Consider the following 23,047-nt stretch of genomic DNA (forward strand, 5'->3'; position numbering starts at 1 on the left):
CAGGGGAGATCTCTGGGAAGGTCCCAGGAGCTCCCGAACACCAGCAAGCTGGGGGCCCCTAGTCCCCTAAACTTGCCTCCCACCCCACTCCCACCCCCTCAGCGGACCATCAAGGCTGAAGAAAGCACTAAATTTAAGAACAGCCTGGCCTCAGGACTCCGCCCACTGGGGGGCCCAGAGGTGGGGGTGGGCAGGGACCTCAGCTTTTCTCGCCTTGGGAAGGGCAGGTATTGCTAGCTGAGAACAGAACCTTAAAGAGCCCTGCTCTAGCTTGGTACCTCATAAGCCTAGGACCTGAACCTCAGGGTTTCTTTTGGGGCCCTCCCAGCCCCCAACTCAACTCAGGAACTCTGTATGAAGGAGCAGACCTGACCCTCCAACCCTTTTCTGTCTCCCACCCCAAGCTTCAGTCTCCTTTCCTTTTGTCCCACCTGCTGTCCTGTTACCTGCCTGTCACTCTGGGTCCTCTTCTCCCACTTAGCAGATGAGTACCAGGGAAGGTAGGGAGATGATAAAGGAAACTGCTCTACGTTTAAAAATCCCTGGCTTTTAGTGAGCTAAGCTTGCATCTTGACTCAGTTTCCATTTTCTGTAGCCTCTGGCACAATGAACCCTTCATCCTTTCTCCTTAGCATCCCCTGTTCCTTCTCCCAAAGCCCTTCCTCCTCCCAACTTCCCTACTCCTTGCCAGTGATATCTCCCAGATTTTCAGAAAAATGTTTTGTAGATAAACAAAAACAAAAAAGTCCATCCTAATTTCTGCTAGAATCTAAAAATAGCCACCACCTTCCTCAGCCCATTTAATTTAACAAATGTGCCCCTCACATTGCAAGGTGAGGGGCCCCAGGTTGAACATCTTCCTTTTGATTGCTCTGGACGCGGTGTATTCTGGGAGGGAGTGGCCATGGTGTAATTAGCTCTAGTGGCTGCCCAACAGAGATGGGAGAGAAAGGGAAGACAAGGGATAAACCGTTGTGTAAAGTTGACTGAGGAAGGCAGAGGCAGCATTAGATAATCAAAGCTCTGGGTTTGCAGTACAGTCCCACCCCTTACAGCTGTAGGGTCAGGGGCAAGAAATGTAGCTCTAAGCTATCTTGTCTGTAAAATGGAGATTAAAATATTTTCCTTTGCCAGAACTGTTATAAGACTTAAATGAGCTGACCCCTAGGAAAGTGTTTTGTTAACTGCACAATGCTTGGTCAAGTGGGAAGGAATAAGCCACTTCCTTCTCTCACTGCTTGCCTGAGTTTCTCTCTAGCCCCACCTAATGTTCTCCAGATTCAGGGCGCACACACACACACACACACACACACACACACACACACACACACACACACACACACACACACACACACACACACACACACACACACACACACACACACACACACACACACACACACACACACACATGCTGGGATGGAGAGTTGGGGGTGGGGGGTGAGGGAGTCTGGGAGGATGGAGAGAGAGGTTAAGTACACCATCAAAGCCACCTTGAAAAGTCAAGGATTCTGGCCTGTTGGGGCAGCTCTGGCCCCTCCCAGCCCCCCCTCAATGCCAACCTCCCTCTGTCAGCCTTGTACCCAGGGATCCCCCTTGCTCTGGGCTGGCAGGGAAGGTGGAGGGAAACCACGTCGTGTTGCCAGCGTCTTCTCATCACCGTCCACAGATGGGGAGTTGAGGTTGATGTAGGCAAGAGACCTACATGAGGGTGGAAGGCAGTGGGCCAGGACATGAGGAAGAGGGAGGCAGGACCAGAGACACTGGTAAGGAAAGGCTGGTGGGAAAATCTGCCTTACGCTGGCCTTTTCCTGCTGCGTGTCTGGACTCCAAAGTCTGTCCCCACATTCCCCCTCACTGGGCCACTCAGCCCCCCACCAGATCAGGCTGTTGGGGCAAATGCAGACCGTGGGATCTGAACCACCTGGGCAGCACCCAACACCCCCCCCATCCCCCCACCACGGCAAGAGAAGGAGGCGACTCTGCCACTGGACTCTGCGACCCTGAACCTGAGAGCCCATGGGGAAATGGGACTCAGACCCCAAGGTCTCTGTTTTTGTTTTGTTCTCATGGGGGAGAAGAATGCTCACTGCCCCTCTGCCCTCCCCACCTCCATCTTTAAGATTTTCTGCCTGCTCCTCCTTCTCTCAGGCTCCCCTGGCCTCCTGCCTACATCAGCCTCAGCTCCCCCTCAGTGGCAGGCGGTGACATGATGCTGTCAGCACGGCATGGTGTGTCCTCCACCTTCGCTGCTGCCCATGGCAAGGGGGATCCGGCTGAAGGGCTGGCAGAGGGAGGCTGGCACTGGCGGGGTGAGAGGGGCACGCAGGAGCCCGAGCAACCCCAGTGGGTGAGAATCTGTGACCTTTGGAGCAGATTACAAAGAGCTGTCTGCCCTGGCGTTTCTCTCAATACTCAGAAGCCGCCCCACTTGGAGGGGACATGTGTGCTTGGGGAGCCCATGAGAGGAAAGGGGGAGGGCGGCTTCTCCTGTTGGTAGGTGAAGACAGTCGGAATGAATTCAGGCAGCAAGCAGAGTGCCCGGCCGCGCCAGTGCAGGGGGATTAGTAATAAAGTACAGAGCAAAGTTCCAATGCGCGGTCACCTCCCCGGGGTCAGAGCTGCCCACGGCCACACTTGGGCGGCCGGCATGTGCTTCCATGGGCTTCCATAACCACAGACCTTCCTGGCTTCCTCTCTGCCCATGGTCCAATTTCAACTCCTTCAGCTGCTGTATCCCCCCGTAAAACTATGAGTATAAAAAGCGCTTTGCAAACCCTGATACTCTACGAAGAAGTATGGAGTATGCTGGAATAATGATCGTTATTATGTCCAAAAGTTAGGACTTCTGCTGCCCACTTGTTAGCTATGGGAGGCCTAAAGAGAGGCAGGGCTCGGCTGCCTCTCAGCTTCCCAGGCTCCTGGCCCTCCTCGGCCGCGTCCACAGCCTGCTGCTGAGCTGGAGGCATGGCGAGAGGCAGAGAAAAGGTGATGTGCTGGTGTGTGGGGAGGGAGGCTGGGAGAGACAGCATGTGTTCCCTTAAAATTGGGCCCCAGGCCCTGACACCATCCAACTGGGGGTGCAGAGGAGGACGGTGGGGCCCAGGCCTCCCGCTCCCCCAGCTCCCCCATCTGTCTCCTACCTTGGACTTTCTGGTCATGCCCAACAGGAAGCTGACGGTCCGGCGCAGGGAGGAGCCTGCCCAGGAGCCCGAGTCCCCTTCCAGCTGCCCGCTGCTGCTGCTCCAGGGACTGCGGGGCAGAGAGAAGAGGTGCCGAGGTGCAGACGGAGCTGGCAAGGAAGAAAGTAGCTCCCGGAGAGAAGGGGGCTGGAGGGGTCACGGACAGGAGAGAGAGTGGGGATAGGAGGGGGCGCCCCCTGACACAAAGGGTGAGGATGAGAGAGGAAGGACCCGGAGAAAACGGCAACACCCCGCCCCGACCTCTGTGACTTCCTGGATGCCGACACTGGAGTTTCGAAGGCCCCTCTGTTTATGAGGACGGTCCGGGCTCCTCCCCGATAGCTGCAGAATCCCTCTCCCTACCTAACGCCGGCCCGGGATGGGAGGGCTCAGCCTCCTCTCTCCTGCTGCCCCGGGCCGGAGGGGCGGGGGGCGGGGGCTCTCCCATGGGGCACCCCCCCCCCCCACACTGCAGAACAGGAGCCCTGGATGCGACCCTTTCTGCTGTTTGCAGAGGGCCTCTGGGCCCAATGCCAGGAGGGACTGAGTTTCCTGGGATTTCATCAGCCCCATCCCATGAGCTAATCCCAAACCGGGAGCCAGGAGGATGTGTCAGCTAGAGATTCTCAGGACTGCAAATCGGAGCCCCATATCTTAAAGGGCCCATGACTTGCTGACACGGTCTTAGAGGCCTGACCCGCTCTAATCGCTGTCAGGAGCCAAGGAAACAGGTGCTGATTTTGCATGCTCGTTTACACAGTTATTAAATCTGCAGCCTCACTGGATTCCTGAACTATGCCTTCAGCCCCTGCCCTCTCCCCTCGGAGCTGTAAGGTCCTGGCCCAGCTTTCCTGAGAGCCACTCCCCACTGGTCGCTTATATGATCCGTGGTCCTTGGTCACAGCTCTCCCTGTTGTGTTTTGGTCCTTGGTCACGGATCTCCCGCAGACGGTCCAGCAGCGGCCCTGCCTACTCGAGCTTATGTTACGGGCATCAGCGAGGAGCACCCACCCTCTTTGACTGAACTGGCATCCTATAGTCTGGATACGCCTTCTTTCCCCCTAATTTCTTCCCTATTCCATGGGGCCCCTACCTGAGCCTTCCCTCCTAAAGAGAAGAGGACAGATTCTGTGTAGGCTCAGGGAGAGATGATGTCTGGATATTTGGAGGTCTTCAATCGGAAGTGGAAAGGGTTGCAATGTTTTGGGAAGCAGAGAGACGCCCGAGGCTACAAAATCAACGACCCAGTCTCCCATCATCTCTCCCCTGTCTAGGCCTTTGAAGGCCTCTGAGTCCCCCAAACTCACCTTTTGCTGAGGTCAGCAGCAGGGGACTGGGATAAATTCTCTGCCAAAACAAAAAGAAAGGAGAAGTGACTGGCTGAAGCCAGACAAAGGCGTCCACAGCCGCCGCCCCCACCCCCTCTACCTGGATCAGGTTCCCCGGCTGCAGGTGCATGTGACGCCATTCCTGAGGGCGGGGGCTGGGGAGCGGGGAAGGAGGGCGGGCTCTGAGCCCAGGGCACCTGAGGAACTTAGGAGCCAGGGGAGCAGGACACCGAGGTTCCCAGGAGAAGGGGGCTGGGACCTGTGTTTCAGTTGTGTTTCTGGTGATGGGGAGGACAGAGATTTCACACTGCCTCAATGCCACACCTTGAAGACAAGGGACACTGCAGATAACTGTCCTCCATCTCTGATGAGGTGGTGGGTTGGAGATCTTCACACTGTTCTCTCTCCTCCTTCGTCAGAAGGAGAGTCTCAGAAGGTCAAAGGCCTGAATTCAGACCTCTCATTTAAATAAAGGCATTTGGGGGCTCCAGGGTGTGTGGTCTGGACCCAAACAGCTGGCTCTGGGTGGTGGTGAGACTGGTGGAGGAAGGGCCACCACTGCTTGACTCCCCGCCTTTACTTACCAGCTGAATCTGAGCAGCCCAGGAAGTCACTGATGCCACTCATGGACACAGATTTAGAAAGGATGCCGGCTGCCAAGTGGTCTGAAGGGGCAACAGAGGGGTGACAGGAACGCTGGCCCTAGAAACAAGTCCAGAGTCCTCACCCAGGGGCCAGCCTTCGTCCATCTTTCCCCGTGTACTACGCTTTCCCGTAGTTTGGCCCTTCTTCAAATCAAGGCTTCCCGTTGCTCTCCACCCCCCATATCTGTGATATTGCACTTGAAATATTTCAGAAGTTATTCCTGCTATTTAGCATGCATCGCTCTGCTGCAAGTCAAGCCCAGGCTTTCTTAATATAGATAATATCTTGGACAAGAAAATATTTGTGGTGAATGATTTCCAGAGGTGACGAACTCAACCCATAGAGACCAGGCAGGTAATGATAAAAACTGAAGCAATAAGGGAATAGAAATAGTCATACAGCACACACTCCACTGTTAAAGAATGTTTTTTTTTTTCAAGCCTACATGAGCATGTCAAAAACTGGCCACGCATTAAGCCATAAGGCAAATCTTAACACATTTCAAAGAACCTGTGTCACAGAGATCAGATCTGTCCAACCTCAGCAAATGGGTAAAGAATCTGTGATATATTCATACACTGAAATACTATTCGGCAATAAAAGTGAACAAACCACAGCCCACTCAACAATATGAAAAAAATCAAGGCACAAAGGATTTAGATTTTGTATGGTTACATTCATAGCAAGTTCAAAGTAGGCAAAACTGATATTGTTTAGAGATGCATGCATAGGTGCTAAATCTATAAAGAAAATCAATCCTCAAAGTCAGGAAAGTGGTGAAAAGAAGGGGAGGGGGTTCTGGATTTTGGCAATACTATTTTCCTTTTTTGGAGAAGATATAGGTTTGCAGAAAATACAGAGGTCCCATATATCTCCTCTCTACTGATAATATCTTGCATTAATATTTCTTACAACTGATGAAAAAATATTATAATTGCACCCTAATGTAAACTGTGGACTATAGTTAACAAGATTTTGTTTACATGCAGTGGTTACACAGCTGTTTGCTTCCTAATTATTCATTAAACTGTGCTTTTAAGGTTTATACACTTTTCTGTACGTATATTCTACTTCAAGCTTCCTTAAGTTTTAGAAAAGATGTATAGATTTAGAATTTTAAAACACCTTTTGAATAAGTTACTGATTAAAGGAGAAATAATAATGAAGATGTTAAGATATTTTAAAAGTGAGTAATAGTGAAATAGCAGAACAAAACTTGTGGGTGACAGCCAAAGTGGTATTTCAAGGGCAATTTATGCCCTTAAAATGCTTATATTGAAAAATGTTTTAAGCTGAAAATTAATGCACTATGCCAACTTAAAGAGTTAGAAAAAGAACAACAAAATAAGCCCAAAGAAAACAGAAGGAAGGATATAATAAGGATGAAAGCACAGATCCGTGAAGTAGTAAAGGATAAAATAGAGAAGATCAATAAGCCCAAGAATTGTTTGTTTGTTTTTATTTGAACAGGATCTAAAACAGACAGATCTCTGATATAAGAAGTAAAGAAAAAGAAAAAAGGGAGAGAAGGCACAAATAAACAAAATTAAAATGAAAGAGTGAGCCTAACCACAGAAAGAGCAGTAATTAAAAAATATATAATACTACTTGCAACTCCATGCCAATACTTTTGAAAATGTAAATAAAATAGACAAATGCTTTAAAAAATAAAAATAAATTATACATATAACTTACCAAAACTGAATCAAGAAGAAATAGAAAGTCTGAACGGTCCTATGAAAGAAATTGAATCAGTCATTAACCTTCCTATAAAAGCAACAACAAAAGCAAAACACCAGGCCAAAACAGTTTTAGTAGTCAAGGGACAGCTCTCTCAAGGAACAGATCATCTTGTAAAAACTCTTCCAAAAAAAAAGTAGAGAGAGAAAGAATACTCCCCAACTCTCTATATTAGGCAAGTATAACCTTCACTCTAAAATAACATAAGGACAGTACAACAATGGAAAATTATCGGTCAACCTTTCTTATGAACCTAAGTACAATAATCTCAGACAAAACATTAACAATATTAGTAGATTTAAAATGGCCACAAATTATTTTCAGCTCCTCCAATTAAAAATGAGTCTTTTCTTTCTTCCCTGTTTGAATTTGGGTTGCTCTTTTGCTTTCTGCCAAACTTTGATGAATAGAATGCAGTGGCGTTATGTGATTTCTGAGTCTAGACCTCAAGAAGCCTTGAAGTTTCCACCCTTGGCCTCACTGGAATTATATTACTGTGTGAACAAGCCAAAGCAAACTTGACGAGATCCAAGTATCCCAACTGGTAGCTGCCAACTGACAGGTAAGCGAGCAAGACCAGCCTTGGCCATTCAGCTCTATTCAAGTTGCCAGATGACTGCAAGCACATAAGTGGCTGCAGGTGAGAACAGCAGAAGAACCACCCAGCTGAGCTCAGCTCAGATTGCCCACTCACAGAATTGCAAGTCAAAAAATAAATATTGTTGTTTTAAGTCACTAAGTTTGAAGGTGGTTTGTTGCACATCAATAAATAATTGATACCACAAATGAAATTCATCTGTGCATAAAAAAGATAATGCATCATGACAAAGTTGGATTTATCTTCAAAATAAACAGTGGTTTAACATGAGAAAAATCTTTAAGTGTAATTCACACCTCTATATGAAAGATTAAAGGAGGGAAAAATGTCCAGTTCAATAAAATGCAGGAAAGCACAGATAAAATTCAACACCCGAGGAAAAAAAACGAAGCTGGAGGTCTCGCGCTGCCTGACTTTAAGGCATATTATGAAGCCACAGTGGTCAAAACAGCATGGTATTGGCATAAAGATAGATATATCGACCAATGGAATCGAATAGAATGCTCAGATATAGACCCTCTCATCTATGGACATTTGATCTTTGATAAGGCAGTCAAGCCAACTCACCTGGGACAGAACAGTCTCTTCAATAAATGGTGCCTAGAGAACTGGATATCCATATGCAAAAGAATGAAAGAAGACCCATCTCTCACACCCTATACAAAAGTTAACTCAAAATGGATCAAAGATCTAAACATTAGGTCTAAGACCATAAAACAGTTAGAGGAAAATGTTGGGAGATATCTTATGGATCTTACAACTGGAGGCGGTTTTATGGACCTTAAACCTAAAGCAAGAACACTGAAGAAGGAAATAAATAAATGGGAGCTCCTCAAAATTAAACACTTTTGTGCATCAAAGAACTTCATCAAGAAAGTAGAAAGACAGCCTACACAATGGGAGACAATATTTGGAAATGACATATCAGATAAAGGTCTAGTATCCAGAATTTATAAAGAGATTGTTCAACTCAACAACAAAAAGACAGCCAACCCAATTACAAAATGGGAAAAAGACTTAAACAGACACCTACCAGAAGACGAAATACGGATGGCCAAGAGGCACATGAAGAGATGCTCAATGTCCCTGGCCATTAGAGAAATGCAAATCAAAACCACAATGAGATATCATCTCACACCCACCAGAATGGCCATTATCAACAAAACAGAAAATGACAAGTGCTGGAGAGGATGCGGAGAAAGAGGCACACTTATCCACTGTTGGCGGGAATGTCAAAGGGTGCAACCACTGTGGAAGGCAGTTTGGCGGTTCCTCAAAAAGCTGAATATAGAATTGCCATACGACCCAGCAATACCATTGCTAGGTATCTACTCAAAGGACTTAAGGGCAAAGACACAAACGGACATTTGCACACCAATGTTTATAGCAGCGTTATTTACAATTGCAAAGAGATGGAAACAGCCAAAATCTCCATCAACAGACGAGTGGCTAAACAAACTGTGGTATATACATACGATGGAATATTATGCAGCTTTAAGACAAGATAAACTTATGAACCATGTAATAACATGGATGGACCTAGAGAATATTATGCTGAGTGAATCCAGCCAAAAACTAAAGGACAAATACTGTATGGTCCCACTGATGTGAACGGACATTCGAGAATAAACTTGAAATATGTCATTGGTAACAGAGTTCAGCAGGAGTTAGAAACAGGGTAAGACAATGGGTAATTGAAGCTGAAGGGATACAGACTGTGCAACAGGACTAGATACAAAAACTCAAAAATGGACAGCACAATAATACCTAATTGTAAAGTAATCATGTTAAAATACTGAATGAAGCTGCATCTGAGCTATAGGGTTTTTTTTGTTTTTGTTTGCTTGTTGGTTTGTTTGTTGTTGTTGTTTTTTACTATTATTACTACTTTTATTTCTTTTCTTTATATTAACATTTTATATCTTTATCTGTTGTGTTGCTAGTTCCTCTAAACCGATGCAAATGTACTAAGAAACAATGATCATGCATCTATGTGATGATGTTAAGAATTACTGAGTGCATATGTAGAATGGTATGATTTCTAAATGTTGTGTTAATTTCTTTTTTTTTTCTTTCCGTTAATAAAAAAAAAAAAAAATTCAACACCCATTCAAAGTAATTAACACCATTTTTCAATAGGAAAATTAAAACCATAATGAAATATCACAGAATGCCTAAATTAAAGATTGACAAAAAAATCCCTATAATATACCTAATACCTTCCATTAAGAATAGAAGAGATCTTCCTTAACCTGACAAAGAGTATCTTTCAAAAACTGCAGGCAAAATCAATCTTAATAGTGAAATATAAGATGTACTCCCTCTAAAACAAAAACAAGACAAGGGTGATCAGGCTCACCATTCATATTAAATATTGTATTAGAGCCCTAGCCAGCACAGTAAGGCAAGAAAAATAAATGAAAACAATAAGATTGGAAAAGAAACAGCAAAATTATCAATGAAAGATGATATGATCGTCTACTTAAAAAAAAAAAACCCTTATTGTGTAAGTTGCCTTTTTACCTTCCTAGCAAATCCTTTGATGCACAAAGTGTTTAATTCTGAGGAGATACCGATAATCTATTTCTTTTTTCATTGCTTGTGTTTTGGGTGTATGGTAAAGGAAACCATCTCCTATCACAAGATTTATATTTCCCTACATTTTAATTTAATATTGATATAAAACTTTAAGTTTTATATTTTGACATAAAATTTCCAGCCTATGTTCCAGGTTTTTTCGTATGTTCTACTAACATGCTTTTGAGTCTTTTCCATTGTTATGTCCCATTGAGAATCATGTATTGCATTAATTGTTTCAATGCTTTAGATGCTCTTGTTTCTTTAAATGTGGAAAAATAAAAGCTTTCCCTTTTCAAAAAAAAAAAAACCCCAAAATCCACAGATAAATTATTAGAACTGAAAAAGGCATTTAGTTAGATGAATAACTATAAGATTACTGTACAAAGATCTATTCAATTCCATTTCTATAAACCAAAGTAATCTTTAAATGTTATTCAAAAATAAGAAAACATTTATAAAAACAATCAAAACTTATAAGGTGCCCAGAAATAAATCTTGTAAAGATTGGCAAGACCTATATAAAGAAAGTCAATACTTTATGAAGGAGATATATGTATATGTATACATATATATATATTTTTTTGCATGGGCAGGCACCGGGAACCAAACCCAGGTCTCCGGCATGGCAGGCAAGAACTCTGCCTGCTGAGCCACCATGGCCCGGATATGTATATTTTCAAAGTCTAACGAAACAGATACTATTTTCATGGATGGGAAGACAATATTGTAAACATGCCAATTGGTCCTAAATTAATTTTAAGATTAATTTAAGATTCAATGTAATCTCAATCAAAATACAAAGCAGGATATTTTGTTTTATAGAAATCGATAAGTTAATTTAAAAATTCACATGGAAATGCAAAGGACCGAGAATAGCCAAGGAGTCTTCTAGAAGAATAATAAAGTTGGAAGACTTACACTAGATTTTTAAGACTTACAATAAAATACAGCAATGAAAACAATGTGATTGCATAAAGAGAGATAAATAGATTAGTGCAACACAAAAAGAGGGCCCAAAATTAGACCCTTGCAAATATGGTCACAATTTTCAACAAAGACACCGAGGAAGTTCAATAGGAAAAGTAAAGCCTTAAATAAATTATGACGGGCAACTGGATATTTGCAGGAAAAAATAAATAAACCTTGACCCACCATACACAGAAATCAATATAAATCATAGACTTAAATGTAAAAACTAAAACTACAAAGCTTCTAGAAGAAAACATTGAAGAAAACCTTCACCTCCCTGAGATAGGCAAAGACTTCTTAGAGGTGACCAAAAGCATTAGCCACTAAAAACTTGATAAATTAGACTTCATCTAAATAAAAAACCCATGCCATTAAAAGACACTATTAGGAAAGTAAAAATGCACATCCCAGACTGGGGGGAAATAGTCGCAATACATGTACATGACAAAGAACTCGTATCCAGAATATATAAAGAGCTCTTACAAATCAGTAAGAAAAAGACAAACTATTTTTTTTTAAACCGGCCAAAAGTCTTGAACAGACACTTCATAGAAGAAAATATTCAGGTGGCCAATAAACTTACAAAAAGGTGCTCAGCATCGTTTTTCAACAGGAAAATTAAAATTTAAAACTAGAATGAAATATCACTAAGTCACTAATGACTAAAATTAAAGATTGACAAAAAGCTGTAATAAACCTACGAATAAATCTAACAAATATCCACAAGGCTTGTATAGAGAAAATGGAGAGGCATACAATTATCATGGAGAGGAAGACTCAATACTGTAAAGATATCACCCTTCCCTAAATTAATTTAGGTGAAATGCAATTCAAATCAAAACCTTGAAAAATTTGTATGCACTTTTGTATGTATACTATACTTCAATAAATATGTTCATTTCTTAATTGAGAAAGTCTGTTTAAAGACATCATAGGAGAGGAAAAATCACAAATTGCAAAAAAGAATGTCACCAAACATATAACAACAAAGGGTTAGTATTTAGAATATAGAAAGAACACATTGAATATATAAAGAACAATAAAGAAAAACAAAAGTGAATGGGCAAAAGACATGAACAGGAATTTCACAGATGAGGAATTTCACAAATGGCCAATAAATATGAAAAGATGCTCAGTATTTCATTTGTAATAAGACAATTCAAATTAAGACCACAGTGAGATTTATAGTGAATAGATTGGCAAAAATTAAGTCTGATGACACCAAATGTTGAAGAGGACATAGCTCAACAGGAATTCTAATATACTGCTGATGGGGTTGGAAAATAATTTGGCATTATCTTGTAAAACTGAATATTTAATAATCCCACTCTAAAGTATTCACTGTAAGGAAATTCTTGCAAATATGTACACAAAATGATGGTCACCTCTGAAGGGATAGCAGGGAGCAGGAGGAGGGAGGAGTGCAAAGTAAAGACAAATGCTCTGGTGAAGTTCTAGTTTTCGAGATGGGTGGGTGGGTGATTGAGCATTCATTTAAAATATAAAACACAAAGGGAAAAATACAACAGGAAATATTTGCTATGCTGGCAAACTGAAGAGCACAGGTTCCATTCAAGGCCATCTGAATTTTTAAAAAGGATAAGCGCAGTGCTGCCCAAACAAAACAGACTTAGGAGCTTAGATTTGGCTCCTGCACTGGCAGTCTGCAACCCCAGGTATAGCTCAATGAGTCTCAGACTTTTGGTCTGTAGATTTTGGTGGAGTACTTATTCCCACTTGTCGGAAAAAAAAAACAAAAACAAAACCCAAATGTGTAAGAAAAAGTAAATGAAAAGGGAGGGCTTAAAGAAGAAAACACCAATGCCAAAAAAAGTGAAAGAGAAGGAAAGACGTATATCGCGATGGAGGGGAAAAGAGGAAAAAATTCTTGATTGAGCTCATCCCCTGTGCCAGCCTCTGTGCTGGGCATTTTAACACCTTTTTTCATCTAATGATCACCACTTTAAAAGATATTTTTTGTTGTTCTGATTTTCAGGAAGATGAACTAAATTGCCCAGATGGTAAGTGAAGAATCTCAGAGTCAGTACTTTCTGCTGTACCACGTTGAAATGGGGTGGAGGCAGACATTCGGAGATGATGGAGAAAAGCGGGTCGTGGGATGAGACTGCTTCTTGCTGCTTCCCTGACAAGCTGCACGTGGCCCCTTCCCCTCAGCCCCGCTCTCAGGCCACAGCCATCCAAACAGCGAGGCCACAGCTGGTACCTTCATATCCAGCAGAAGATGAGCTGGAGGGGAAGCAACTTTTCACCACCCAACTTTGGAGACATCTCTATGTCTTCAGGACTTTCAGGTGGCAGACCCAGCTGGCGTCTCTTAAGCCCTTGTGACTCCTCAGTGGTCTTTGGATCCTGGTTTGACATTTCCCTCCCCACCCCACCCGGGTTATGGCCCTTAAGCCAGAAGGCTGGGCAATCTCTATGGCCTTTCTCGGTTGAAAGTCCTGAGTTTCTTGTTAGATAACTGTCGTCTTTCACCATCTGCCTGCTTTCATGCCACAAATAATAAGCTTAGCTCCCAATCTGAGAAGTGTAGGGTCCACAGAAAGAAGTGGTTAGAACAGCTGGGGGCACAGGGGCCTTTTAATACGGAGGAACAGAGACTCCCACATTAACACGCAGACACAGAGAGGAAGAAACAGAGGGTCTTAGAGGCTGAGGCAGGATACCCAGTCGGGGACAGAGTATCCAGGCCCAGGGAAGCAGACAGAGGGGTCCAAACAACAGTCTCAGATGCAGTCAGATGGAGTCACAGAGCTACGCCCGGGCACAGAGAGACCCAGCTGCTGGCAGAACAGAAGAGAGAGACACAGAGTGGTGGCTGGGCAGGCGAGGGGGCACGAAAAGGGGAGCGAAGCAGTGGCCTCCCTGGGGATTTGTCCGTCCATACCACGCCGGACGACTGACCACCCTGCTGCTGCAGTCCCAGAAAGATGTCCAGCTCCTCTTGGCTCTGCAGTAAGGGGGCCTGGAGGGGGTGCCGGCATCCCGATGCCTGAAGATTCCTCCTGAAACACACATTGCCACCACTGCCCTCTGTGTCCAGCGGCCAGTGACAGGCACCAGGAGTGCCACCCCAGCCCGGCCCTGCTGTTTGCCCCCAGCCCAGCCCTTCCTGTTGGCATGGACGTAAGCACAGACCCGAACCGGCCTCCTTTCGGGGCTTTGCTTTGGCACAGCTGCAGAGGTGGCTGCGGGCAAGGGTGACCCCTGCTGGCCACCAGGCAGCACTGCCCTCCGGAGGAAAGCTGGTGCTCAGGGGGAGGCGGAGGGCAAGCTGGATTTTCACCTCTCACCCTATTTCTGACACCAACCTTTGTCCCCACCCAGCTAAATGGTGCACCCGGGGCTCCCTCCTCTCTCTACCCAAGGGGCAGAGTTAATATTTGAACAGGAAGGGCGACACTTGGAGGCCCCAGGGTACGGTGGGCACCGCATAAGGAGTACACAAAGCTTCTCCATCTTCCATCAGCTACTCTAAAGAAGGTGCCACGAGCCCGGGGGGACATTGCTTCTTACCCAAACTCCCACCCAAAGCTGCCCAGGGTTCTCCCCACCGAGCCTGGGAGCTAGAGGGTGTCAGTCGACTCACCAGGGCCAGCGAAGCATGTTGAAGGGGACCCTGCAAAGCGGGGGTCGGTGCCCTCCCGAGACGGGCAGGCCCCACGACAACGACGCCTTGCGCGGAGCTCCCCATGCTGACCACTCCCCCTCCCACCCCCGGACCTTCTCTTTCTGACTTCCTCTGTCTTTGGAGAAGTGGTGAGGGATTTTCCAGGGGAGAAGGAAGAGAAGGGTCCCTCTCCTCCAGCCCCCCACCCCAGCCTGAGCAGAACTCTAGCAGGTGTCGCCGCCCCCACTGCCGGGCTGTGCTATGAATTAGTCCAAGACATTGGGGTCTCCCCAGCCTGGAACAACAGGCCGGCAGGAACCTGGAAATGGGGCAGACCCAGAGCTCTGACCCTGGGACCGCTTTTCTCAAAAAATCTCCTAAAGTTCTCTGGGCCTCAGTTTCCTTATCCATGAAATGAGAAGGTTGGACCACGGGAGCCCTGAGCCCCTTCCAGCCCTGACAGTGCTGTATGGCTCCATGAAACCCACATGAGGCATGGAAGCAGTAAGATCCGAGTATCCTGAGACCTCAAATCTGTGTCTCCTCCCCACCCCCTCCCACCTGCCCCAGAGACCAGGGAGAAAGGAGGAGCTAGAACCCAGCCTGTCGGCGTCTCACAATCACTTTCTTATTCCCCAGGGAAGGGACCAGGGACCCCCAGCTTCTGTCATTTTTCAAAGGTGGTTGTCTCTCTAGGGAGATAATCCAGGGATCGAAGACACCAGAACATTCCTTTCCAACTGCTTCCTCCAAGGCCAGGGCTTGAGGAAGGGGAGACAGGAGTCGCCCTGAGACTCACCTGCCCAGGGGATCCTGGAGCTCCCCTCCGGACCCCCAGCTGTGTCTCTTGAAGGGGTCGTAGTGGTGGTTATGGGTGCGGAAAGCTCCCGACCGTCGGAGGGGTGCAGGGTGGAAGTCATTGCCCTCCCCCTTTTCTCCTTCCTCCTCCTCTTCCTCCATTGGCTCTCTGGACTCGACCGCGGACAGGCAGCGGCGGGTGTGGCCTTGGGGCACCAGCTGTCCCCCTGCTCCGAGCCCCTCGGGGACGGCTCTGCTCATGGGAGGCACGCGCAGGCCGGTCTGAATCAAGCAAACAGAGACGCGTGAGCAGAGTTCTAGAACCTGGAACGTGGAACTGGAAAGGAGCCGCACTCAGGGCTCCAGATGCCCAGCAACCCTGCCTGTCTGCGGCCGGGAGTGCAGCGTGGCTGTCCCAGGGGCTCGCCAGGAGTTCACTGCAGAGCCGAGTCTAGACCTTGGGTTTTCTGGCTCTCAGTCCAGTGTTCTCTTTGGTACCTAATGAGAGCCTCGTTTGCTAATTATTATTCCTTTTAAGTGAACACCTATGTGGCAGGACACCAAACACAAGCAAAGAGAAATACTCTTCCTTTCCTCAAGAACTTCAAGCATTATAAGTGTGTGTGTGTGCACACGTGTGGGTACATAGACAAAAACACAATCGCAAAAACTAACCTGTCCAGAATATGCCAAATGCCACAAGAAAAATATCAGCCAAAGGCTTTTGGCTGCTGGTGGAGGCTATCTTAGTTGGGTATCTGAGTTGGGGGACTCAGAAAAAGGAAACAGGAGGTGGCAGTGAGCCTCTGATGGGAGCTTGAAGGGGTGGGGTGTGGATTTGGTGGGTTGGTGATGGCGGATTCTAGACAGACATTAAGAGGTTCAAGAGTGAGAAAGAGTTAAGATCTCTTTCTTTTAAACTTTGTGTCTGATGCCCCTTTTATCCAGGGTATGGACAGATGAGTAAAATAATATGGATAACAAATAAATAAATAATAGGGTGGAGAGGGGTAAAATAAATTGGATAGATGGAAATGCTAGTGGTCAGTGAGAAGGAGGGGTAAGGGGCGTGGCATGTATGAAGTTTTTCTTTTTTCTTTTTCTGGAGTGATGCAAATGTTCTAGAAAATGATCATGGTGATGAAGACACAACTATGTGATGCTAGTGTGAGCCACTGATTGTGCACCAGGTATGGAATGTATGTATGTGAAGATTTGACAAAGAAATATTTAAAAAAAGATCTCTTCTTTTGAAGACTCTGGTCAAATGGAAAGTAAAAGCCATTCTAACTTCTCCCCAAGGAGAAGGGCTCCAAGCACCAGCCCGAGCACCCCTCCGTTTCTCCCTTCTTTCTGGCTGGGCCTGAATTCTGTCCGCCCAGTACCCCTGCCTGACATCAGGGTTCAGCTCAGCGCATATCAGGGTTAAGGATCCTTGAGTGAGCCCCGTTCCCAAAAGAAAGAGAAAGTACCAAGGCAGTGGAGGGGCGGGGATAGGCCTGATGTTTCCTTCCGCTTCACCCCTCTGTGCACCTCACTGCTAGGCCACATGTGTCTAGATCTCCGAGAACGACCCCCCAGGCTCTCCTACCCCCAAGGCTCTGCCCGGCTCTACTGAGATGCTGGGATGGCCCAGGGGACCGAGAAGCGGGCACCAGAATCCTCCCAGGCTGTCCGTGAGGGTGCCAAGCCTTCCCCAAGCCCTCTTAACCACCCCAGGTGGGTCCAGGCGGTTGACAAGTTGTTCCTTCGATCTACTTTCCCCTCTTCACTGTCACCTGTCCACTGCCCCCACTCCGTCCAGGGGCTGCTGTGCGCCCGCTTACAGCGGGGAAGGAGGGGAGGCAGGCGCTGGGCCTCTGCAACTGGCATGAATGATCCCCCGCTGGGTAGGTTTAAAAATTAATTAAGGTGAGGCCTATGAAACCGGCCCAGGCCCTGCGCCCGTCCGTCTAGGCCATCCACATCTGGGAGCGATGTAGAGGGGACCCCCTTCCCCCGTCCAGGGCTGGCAGTCACCAAGACCGCACCCTCTGCTCCTGGTCTGCAAACGTGGGCCCTGCGTCACCTGGTGGTCTGGGCACAAATGGCATGGCCAGAACTGCAGGGAGAGGACAGAGCCTCGGGGACAGAGCCAAGGGCCCAGCGTGTGATGCCTGCAACCGGTGGCCTCCCAGGCTGCGAGTGGGTGTGGTGGGAGTTGACCCAAGTGGCCTGAGAAGCTGGGCTGGTGGGAAGAGAAGGAACTGGAGACGCTAAGCAGGAAAAGAGGAATGGGGACTGGAAACAGGACAGAGACTGAGGGGCACCAAGGCAGAGAGGAGAGTGGGATGACCTCCTGTGCGCTGGCAGCCAGTAACCTTGTGAAAGAGGAAAGGCTGCTGGTGTCGCACCCTGGCACCAGCCTCCTCTGCTGCTCCCGCCCCAGTGGAGCCCATGGGCGGCTGTGGCAAGGTGAGCGAAGTGCAGGGAACGGAAGCTGTTTTTTCTTTCCCGGCCCCCTGGAGACAAACCTGCTCCCTTGGCCCATGGACAGACACCTCTGATCCCGAGATCCATTCATGCCTCACCCTTCTCCCTGTGAAAAGCCTCCCTTTCCCCATTCCACTCGCATTGTCTGCCCTCTGGGAAAGTGGACTCCATCAGGCCCCTTGTCTCTCATTTCCTCACTCCATTTCCCAGCAAGATTTCCATGTTTCTCACCTTCACCCCTCACGTTATAGTGCCAGTCATTTTTATTCTGTCGTTCAAAGAGTTGAGATTCAGCCAGGCTTCTTCCACCCCCTTCCCACAGATAGTCCCTCCTCGATTTTCTAAAACTCAAGCTGGGCCCCCATCCTTGTTTTCTCCCGCCGCTTCTCTCCCAGCCCCCTTTCCGACTCCCCCCAGGCTCCTGAGCTCAGGAAATGGAGCGAGGGTGCAGCCAGGGCTGGGTCTCACACAATGGCTTTATTTAGCTCCCGAATGAGATCACAGCATGTCACATCACTGCTTCCTCCAAGCAGAGAGATAGGAGGTTCTGAAAGAGGTCTGGAGTCAGACACTGGGGGCAGGGGCAGGGGAAGAAAGCAAGAAGAGGCTCTGAGAAGTCATCTTGCTTCTCTTCCCGCCTCTGGATAGTGTGGTTTTCCCACCCGTGATCTGGTCACCGTGGGATGAGGGGCTGTTAATATCTCCACAACTAAGACCTCTGTTTTCCAGACCTCTGAGCCCATGGCTCCAGTTTTAGGAGGTCAAAGTGGCTTGGAATTATTTTAGGGTAGCTTGGAAGTAATCAGACCTGGCCAGCCCTGCCACCTCCGTAAGCCACGTGACCCTGGGAACCTGCTTATTACCTTCTACAAGCTTCAGAATCCTGTGTGAGATGGAATGACGATACTTACCTTCTAAGGGTGTTGAGAGACTTGATGATAGCATATATAACGCCACTAACATTGTGCTGACCTGTGTTAAGTGCTCAGAAAGATAGGATAGCACTATTGCTATCATCATGTAGAGGCAGAGAGGAGACAGGCCTGCAGAAGTGGAGAGCTGAAAAGAGTAAGGGCCAAGACAGAAGCAGGAATACGCCTCCCAGGACGGCTATGCCGCTGTTCATCATGGTAAAAAGGAGAAAGAGAATAAAGAACCAGCCCCCAGGCTGAGACTAACAGGAGCGCAGTAGGGCCTGATCACCGTGAATAGCCTTCCAGGGGAAACCAGTGCACGCAGCCAGAGCGAGAGGGAGCCCTTCTCCATCCTCTGGGCCCTCATGAACCTTGAGGAAACTGTCCTCTTCAAGGAGAAGGGAGGGACAGAGTGATTTAGGGTCGTTTAGGGCAGGTGGTGGCAATCTAAGGCCTGGGGGCCTAATCCCTCCACTACCTTAGACGGTTGAGAAAATGAAGTCAAGCGAATCATAGCATCTTGTGGCACATCAACAATTATTTTGAAGTTTGCATTTCCGTGTCCATTACGGAATTTTATTGGCACAAAGCCATGCTCATTCACTCGTCTATCATCTAAGGCTGTTTTTGTGTTACAACAGCACAGCTGAGCGGTGACTCTCTGGTTCTTTACAGAAAAGGTTTGTAGGCTCCTGCGCTAGGGCAAAGGGTCCTGCAGCCTCAGGAAGGCGGGCAGAGGGATGTGCAGAGGGTCTGAGGCTTATGGTGCAGCACCCAGGCTTTCTGGGGCAGGGGCTGGGGGACGGCAGAGATGAAGCTCCGACACACCCATTTCCCAAACATCATCGAAACCCACATGGGCAAGAGGGCTAACACGTAAGGAGTGCCTGCGTTGTCCTGTGCAATTATCACCCCTCTTTCTTGAAATAGACACTATTATCACCATTTTACATATAAAGAAACAGGCCGCGCAGAGGGGTGAAGTAACTTGCAGAGCTGAATTTTCAAAGCAGATCCGTCAAACCGTGGAGTCTGAGTCCTTTTCTGAAACCAAAAGGCAAACTCCCAAAGATGGCGAGGGGCTAGCTTTGAAAGCCCCCTGCCAGCCTCGTTCTTTGCTGCCACCAGTGCCCACCAGAGAAAGAAAACAGCTTCCAAAAGAAATTAGGTGGGCGGGGCGGGGGGTTGAAAGAAATTGAATTTGTCCTTTCTGCTTGCCCTGGTATCTCAGAAATTTGAATGAGGCGAAGGGGCCTGGTAGGGCTCTGGTTACATTTGTCGCCAGTAAACGCTAGGAGCAGAAGCAGCCACGCGTGGTGGAGGGGAGGCCAGGCTGGCTGGCCCTCTGCTAGCCCAGGAGGCTCCCAGGGTCTGGCCCAGGACCCTAGCTTTCCCCACGGTGAGCAGAAATGGGGAAAGACACCAAGGAACCAGATCATAAAGACTGGGAAGGAAGGGAAAGGCAGAGGACATGGTCTGCTGGCTTCTTTCTCCACGTCTCCTGGCCCGGTGGGGGACAGACAGGGTCATAGAAAACCCTTTGATGGTTCAAAATTTAACCTACCACTTCTCCTCCTGTAGAGAGTAAACTATTAATCCAGCAGTGCCCCACAAGGAGGAGTAAAGCAGCCTTCTGTTACCCCGAGACAAAGAAAGCCACAGTTACCACATTTCCTTCCTAATCCTGCTCCCAGGACACCTCATTCTATGGCAGGACATTACACCCAAGTCTTCAATACCTCCTGCCTCACCCATCAGCCGGACTTGGCTACACCATATCTCTGTTTTCCAACAAGAGACGCATGAGTGTTGCTAGGTGCTGAATGCTGGGGCCCTGCAGCTTACTCTCTTTCTCTGATTTTTCTGCCACCTGCCAGAGAATCCCATAATTCCAGAAGTCAAAGGAAAGGCAAAGGAGATAGAGGGTTCATTCATTCAGCAGACATGACTTCAGCACCTATCAAGTGTCGGGCACAGAGTCAGGGACCCAGGAGAGACTACACACGAATACAACGGTGGGACATGGGTGCCCACCCCTAGGGTAGGGCAGGGGCGAGTGTGGACAAAAGCCACCCACCCAGATCAGCTTCCGGGCTGACTCCTGAGAGGCACCCACCTGCTTCCAGGGCCCCAGGGCAGAGCTGCTGATTTTATCATTAGTATTTCATTTCAGAGGTTCCAAGCTAGAAAGAGAGTCAGGCATTCCCAGCTCCCTAATCTTAGCACCCCCCTCCCCATACTAAGTCAGCAATCAGGCATCTCAGGCACCCACCCTAAATCACCCCCAGCTCTTAATACATGAGGCTTACAAGTCAATCAGGAATTTGGCTGCTCTGGGCTTCCAAGTGTGAACGCCTTTTTATTTATTTTATTTTTTTTATGGAATCCAAACTTAGGGACCACTAGGTCCTCTTGCTTTCTGCTGGGCCTAGGCTCATTCTAGCAGGGCTGTGGGACTTGTGGGGGCTTGAGAAAAAAGGAACAGACCAAGCAGTCCCCTCTTACCTGCTGCACTTTCTCAGCATTTGTTCTGGGTGTTGAGCCAAAAGGGTGGGACAAGAACGGGTCCGAGGTTCAGAGGGACACACCTGCAAAGACTTTGGCCACTGCTGTCCAGGGAATTAACCCATCAGATCCCAGGGAAGAGCTAAAGGCAATGGGTGGAGCAGGGAGCCCCTGATTTGATGGATGGGGCAACCTGGGATCTGGAAGTCCCTGGCTCTCAGGGCTGATGGCCCTGTAACTCTCACAATAAATCCCGAGAGATAAAGGGAACAATATGGAGCCCAAAAGGAAGGGGACCCTGGGTGAACCAGAATCAAAAGTATTTAAATTCCCCAGTGCCATGCTTTGCATCACTCACCTGGAGCAAGAAAAAGAGACCAACGAACCACACAAAGGGTTTTGATATGAAATGAACATTAGTTTGAACCCAGGTGCTACAATTTACCTCTTACCTTATCTAACTTCTCTAAACTTCGCCCTTAGGGTGGGGATGTGGCATGTCAGCTCCCCAGGAAGAATGCCCAGGAAGGGTTTAGCATCATTTGCCTCCCAAATGGTAAGTGGTTATTAACTGCTGGCCATTATTGTGATTTCCTATTTGCACACTTATACACAATAAACACACACACACACACACACACACACACACACGTTCACACAAATGCCCCTTAATGGACTGAAATTGGAGCCGAATGCAGGAGGCTGGCAGAGAACAACAAAGAGTTCTGTCACTTGTGGGGGGCCCAGGGATTCGAAGATCCGGCTCCTTGGAAATGCCTGTTCTCAGCTCCTTGGAAATGCCTGTTCTCGGGGTGAGGACCTCACCCCAGGGGAGAGGAAGAGGGAAACTCACCAGACCTGGGAGATCCCCCCAAGATGAGGGACCTGGGGAAAAGTCCTGTTTCAGGTGCCCCTGCTGAGCCTGCAGCCCAGCACCTCGGTGGGGGTGCCTCTTCCTTGGCCCTTTTAAGGGAACTGGTCATGGTCCAGGACATGCATAGGAGACCGGGGACTCCTCCAGCCCGCTCCAGCTACCTCTTCAGCCGCTCTGGCCCTTTCCTTCCCCGCCCTACTTCAAACAACCTAGACGGTGCCCTGCCCAGGCTTTTAACCCCTTCAATGCCATCACCGGTCCTGAGCATCCTCCCCCATGCAGGGTCTCCTGTCCTGATCACTCCCTGAACAAAGGGTGGCTGAGGGCTGCTGTGGAAGCAGGTCCAGGGAGCCAGGCTGGAGCCGCTGCAAGGGAAGGGCACGTGGGAAGCTCATATTCTGGTGGGGACAGGGTAGAGCCGGGGCGGGGGGGGGGGGGGGGTAAAGATGGAGGGGCTCTAGAGAAAAAGTCCTCAGCTGGGAGCCTACTGAGTGAGAGCCCCATCAGGATCAGGGAGGTCCTTTGCCCTCTTTCAAATTTAGTTTCCCAACAGTTTGTTGGCCCCTTTAAGAGGCAGGTTGCAGCAGAGGAGGAGGAAAATTGTCATTTTTGTGATGGAAGTGCAGGGAGGAGCAATGGCCAGGGCAGCTGCATGTGAGGAGGGGCCAGCTTCAGCCAACAGGAGAGCAGGGACGGGGCAACTCGGCGCACCCAGGCCACGGTTTGTTGTGGATACCCGGCTGCAGCTGCGGGGTGTTTGAGCGGCTCCCCGCCCCCTCCCCTGATAACAGCTTCTCAGGGTGGGGGTACT

At 48.0% G+C, this 23,047-nt stretch overlaps 1 protein-coding gene across 7 annotated transcripts in view; it reads right to left on the minus strand.

Annotated features, from left to right (window-relative positions):
• ARHGEF2 (Rho/Rac guanine nucleotide exchange factor 2) overlaps positions 1-22,418 on the minus strand; it is a 47,722-nt gene extending 25,304 nt beyond the window's left edge. For 2 of the 7 annotated variants that reach the window (XR_013173991.1, XM_077156423.1), the window contains exons 1-7: positions 22,216-22,418; positions 15,473-15,753; positions 13,951-14,089; positions 6,851-6,889; positions 5,095-5,212; positions 4,490-4,529; positions 3,144-3,252 (exon numbers count right to left, since the gene is read on the minus strand). Coding sequence is in view for 6 of the 7 variants with exons in the window: in XM_077156423.1 (XP_077012538.1) it covers positions 3,144-3,252; positions 4,490-4,529; positions 5,095-5,212; positions 6,851-6,889; positions 13,951-14,089; positions 15,473-15,732 (705 nt within the window). In the remaining variant the exon portion in view is untranslated. Of the gene's footprint in view, positions 1-3,143; positions 3,253-3,443; positions 3,727-4,489; positions 4,530-5,094; positions 5,213-6,850; positions 6,890-13,950; positions 14,090-14,652; positions 14,770-15,472; positions 15,754-22,215 lie in introns of those variants that run through there. The other 5 variants (XM_077156425.1, XM_077156424.1, XM_077156426.1 and 2 more) reach the window with 5 other exon arrangements.
• Between the last annotated feature and the right edge of the window lie 629 nt (positions 22,419-23,047).

The sequence above is a fragment of the Tamandua tetradactyla genome, chromosome 4, assembly GCF_023851605.1.
Source record: "Tamandua tetradactyla isolate mTamTet1 chromosome 4, mTamTet1.pri, whole genome shotgun sequence".
Taxonomy (NCBI): domain Eukaryota; kingdom Metazoa; phylum Chordata; class Mammalia; order Pilosa; family Myrmecophagidae; genus Tamandua; species Tamandua tetradactyla.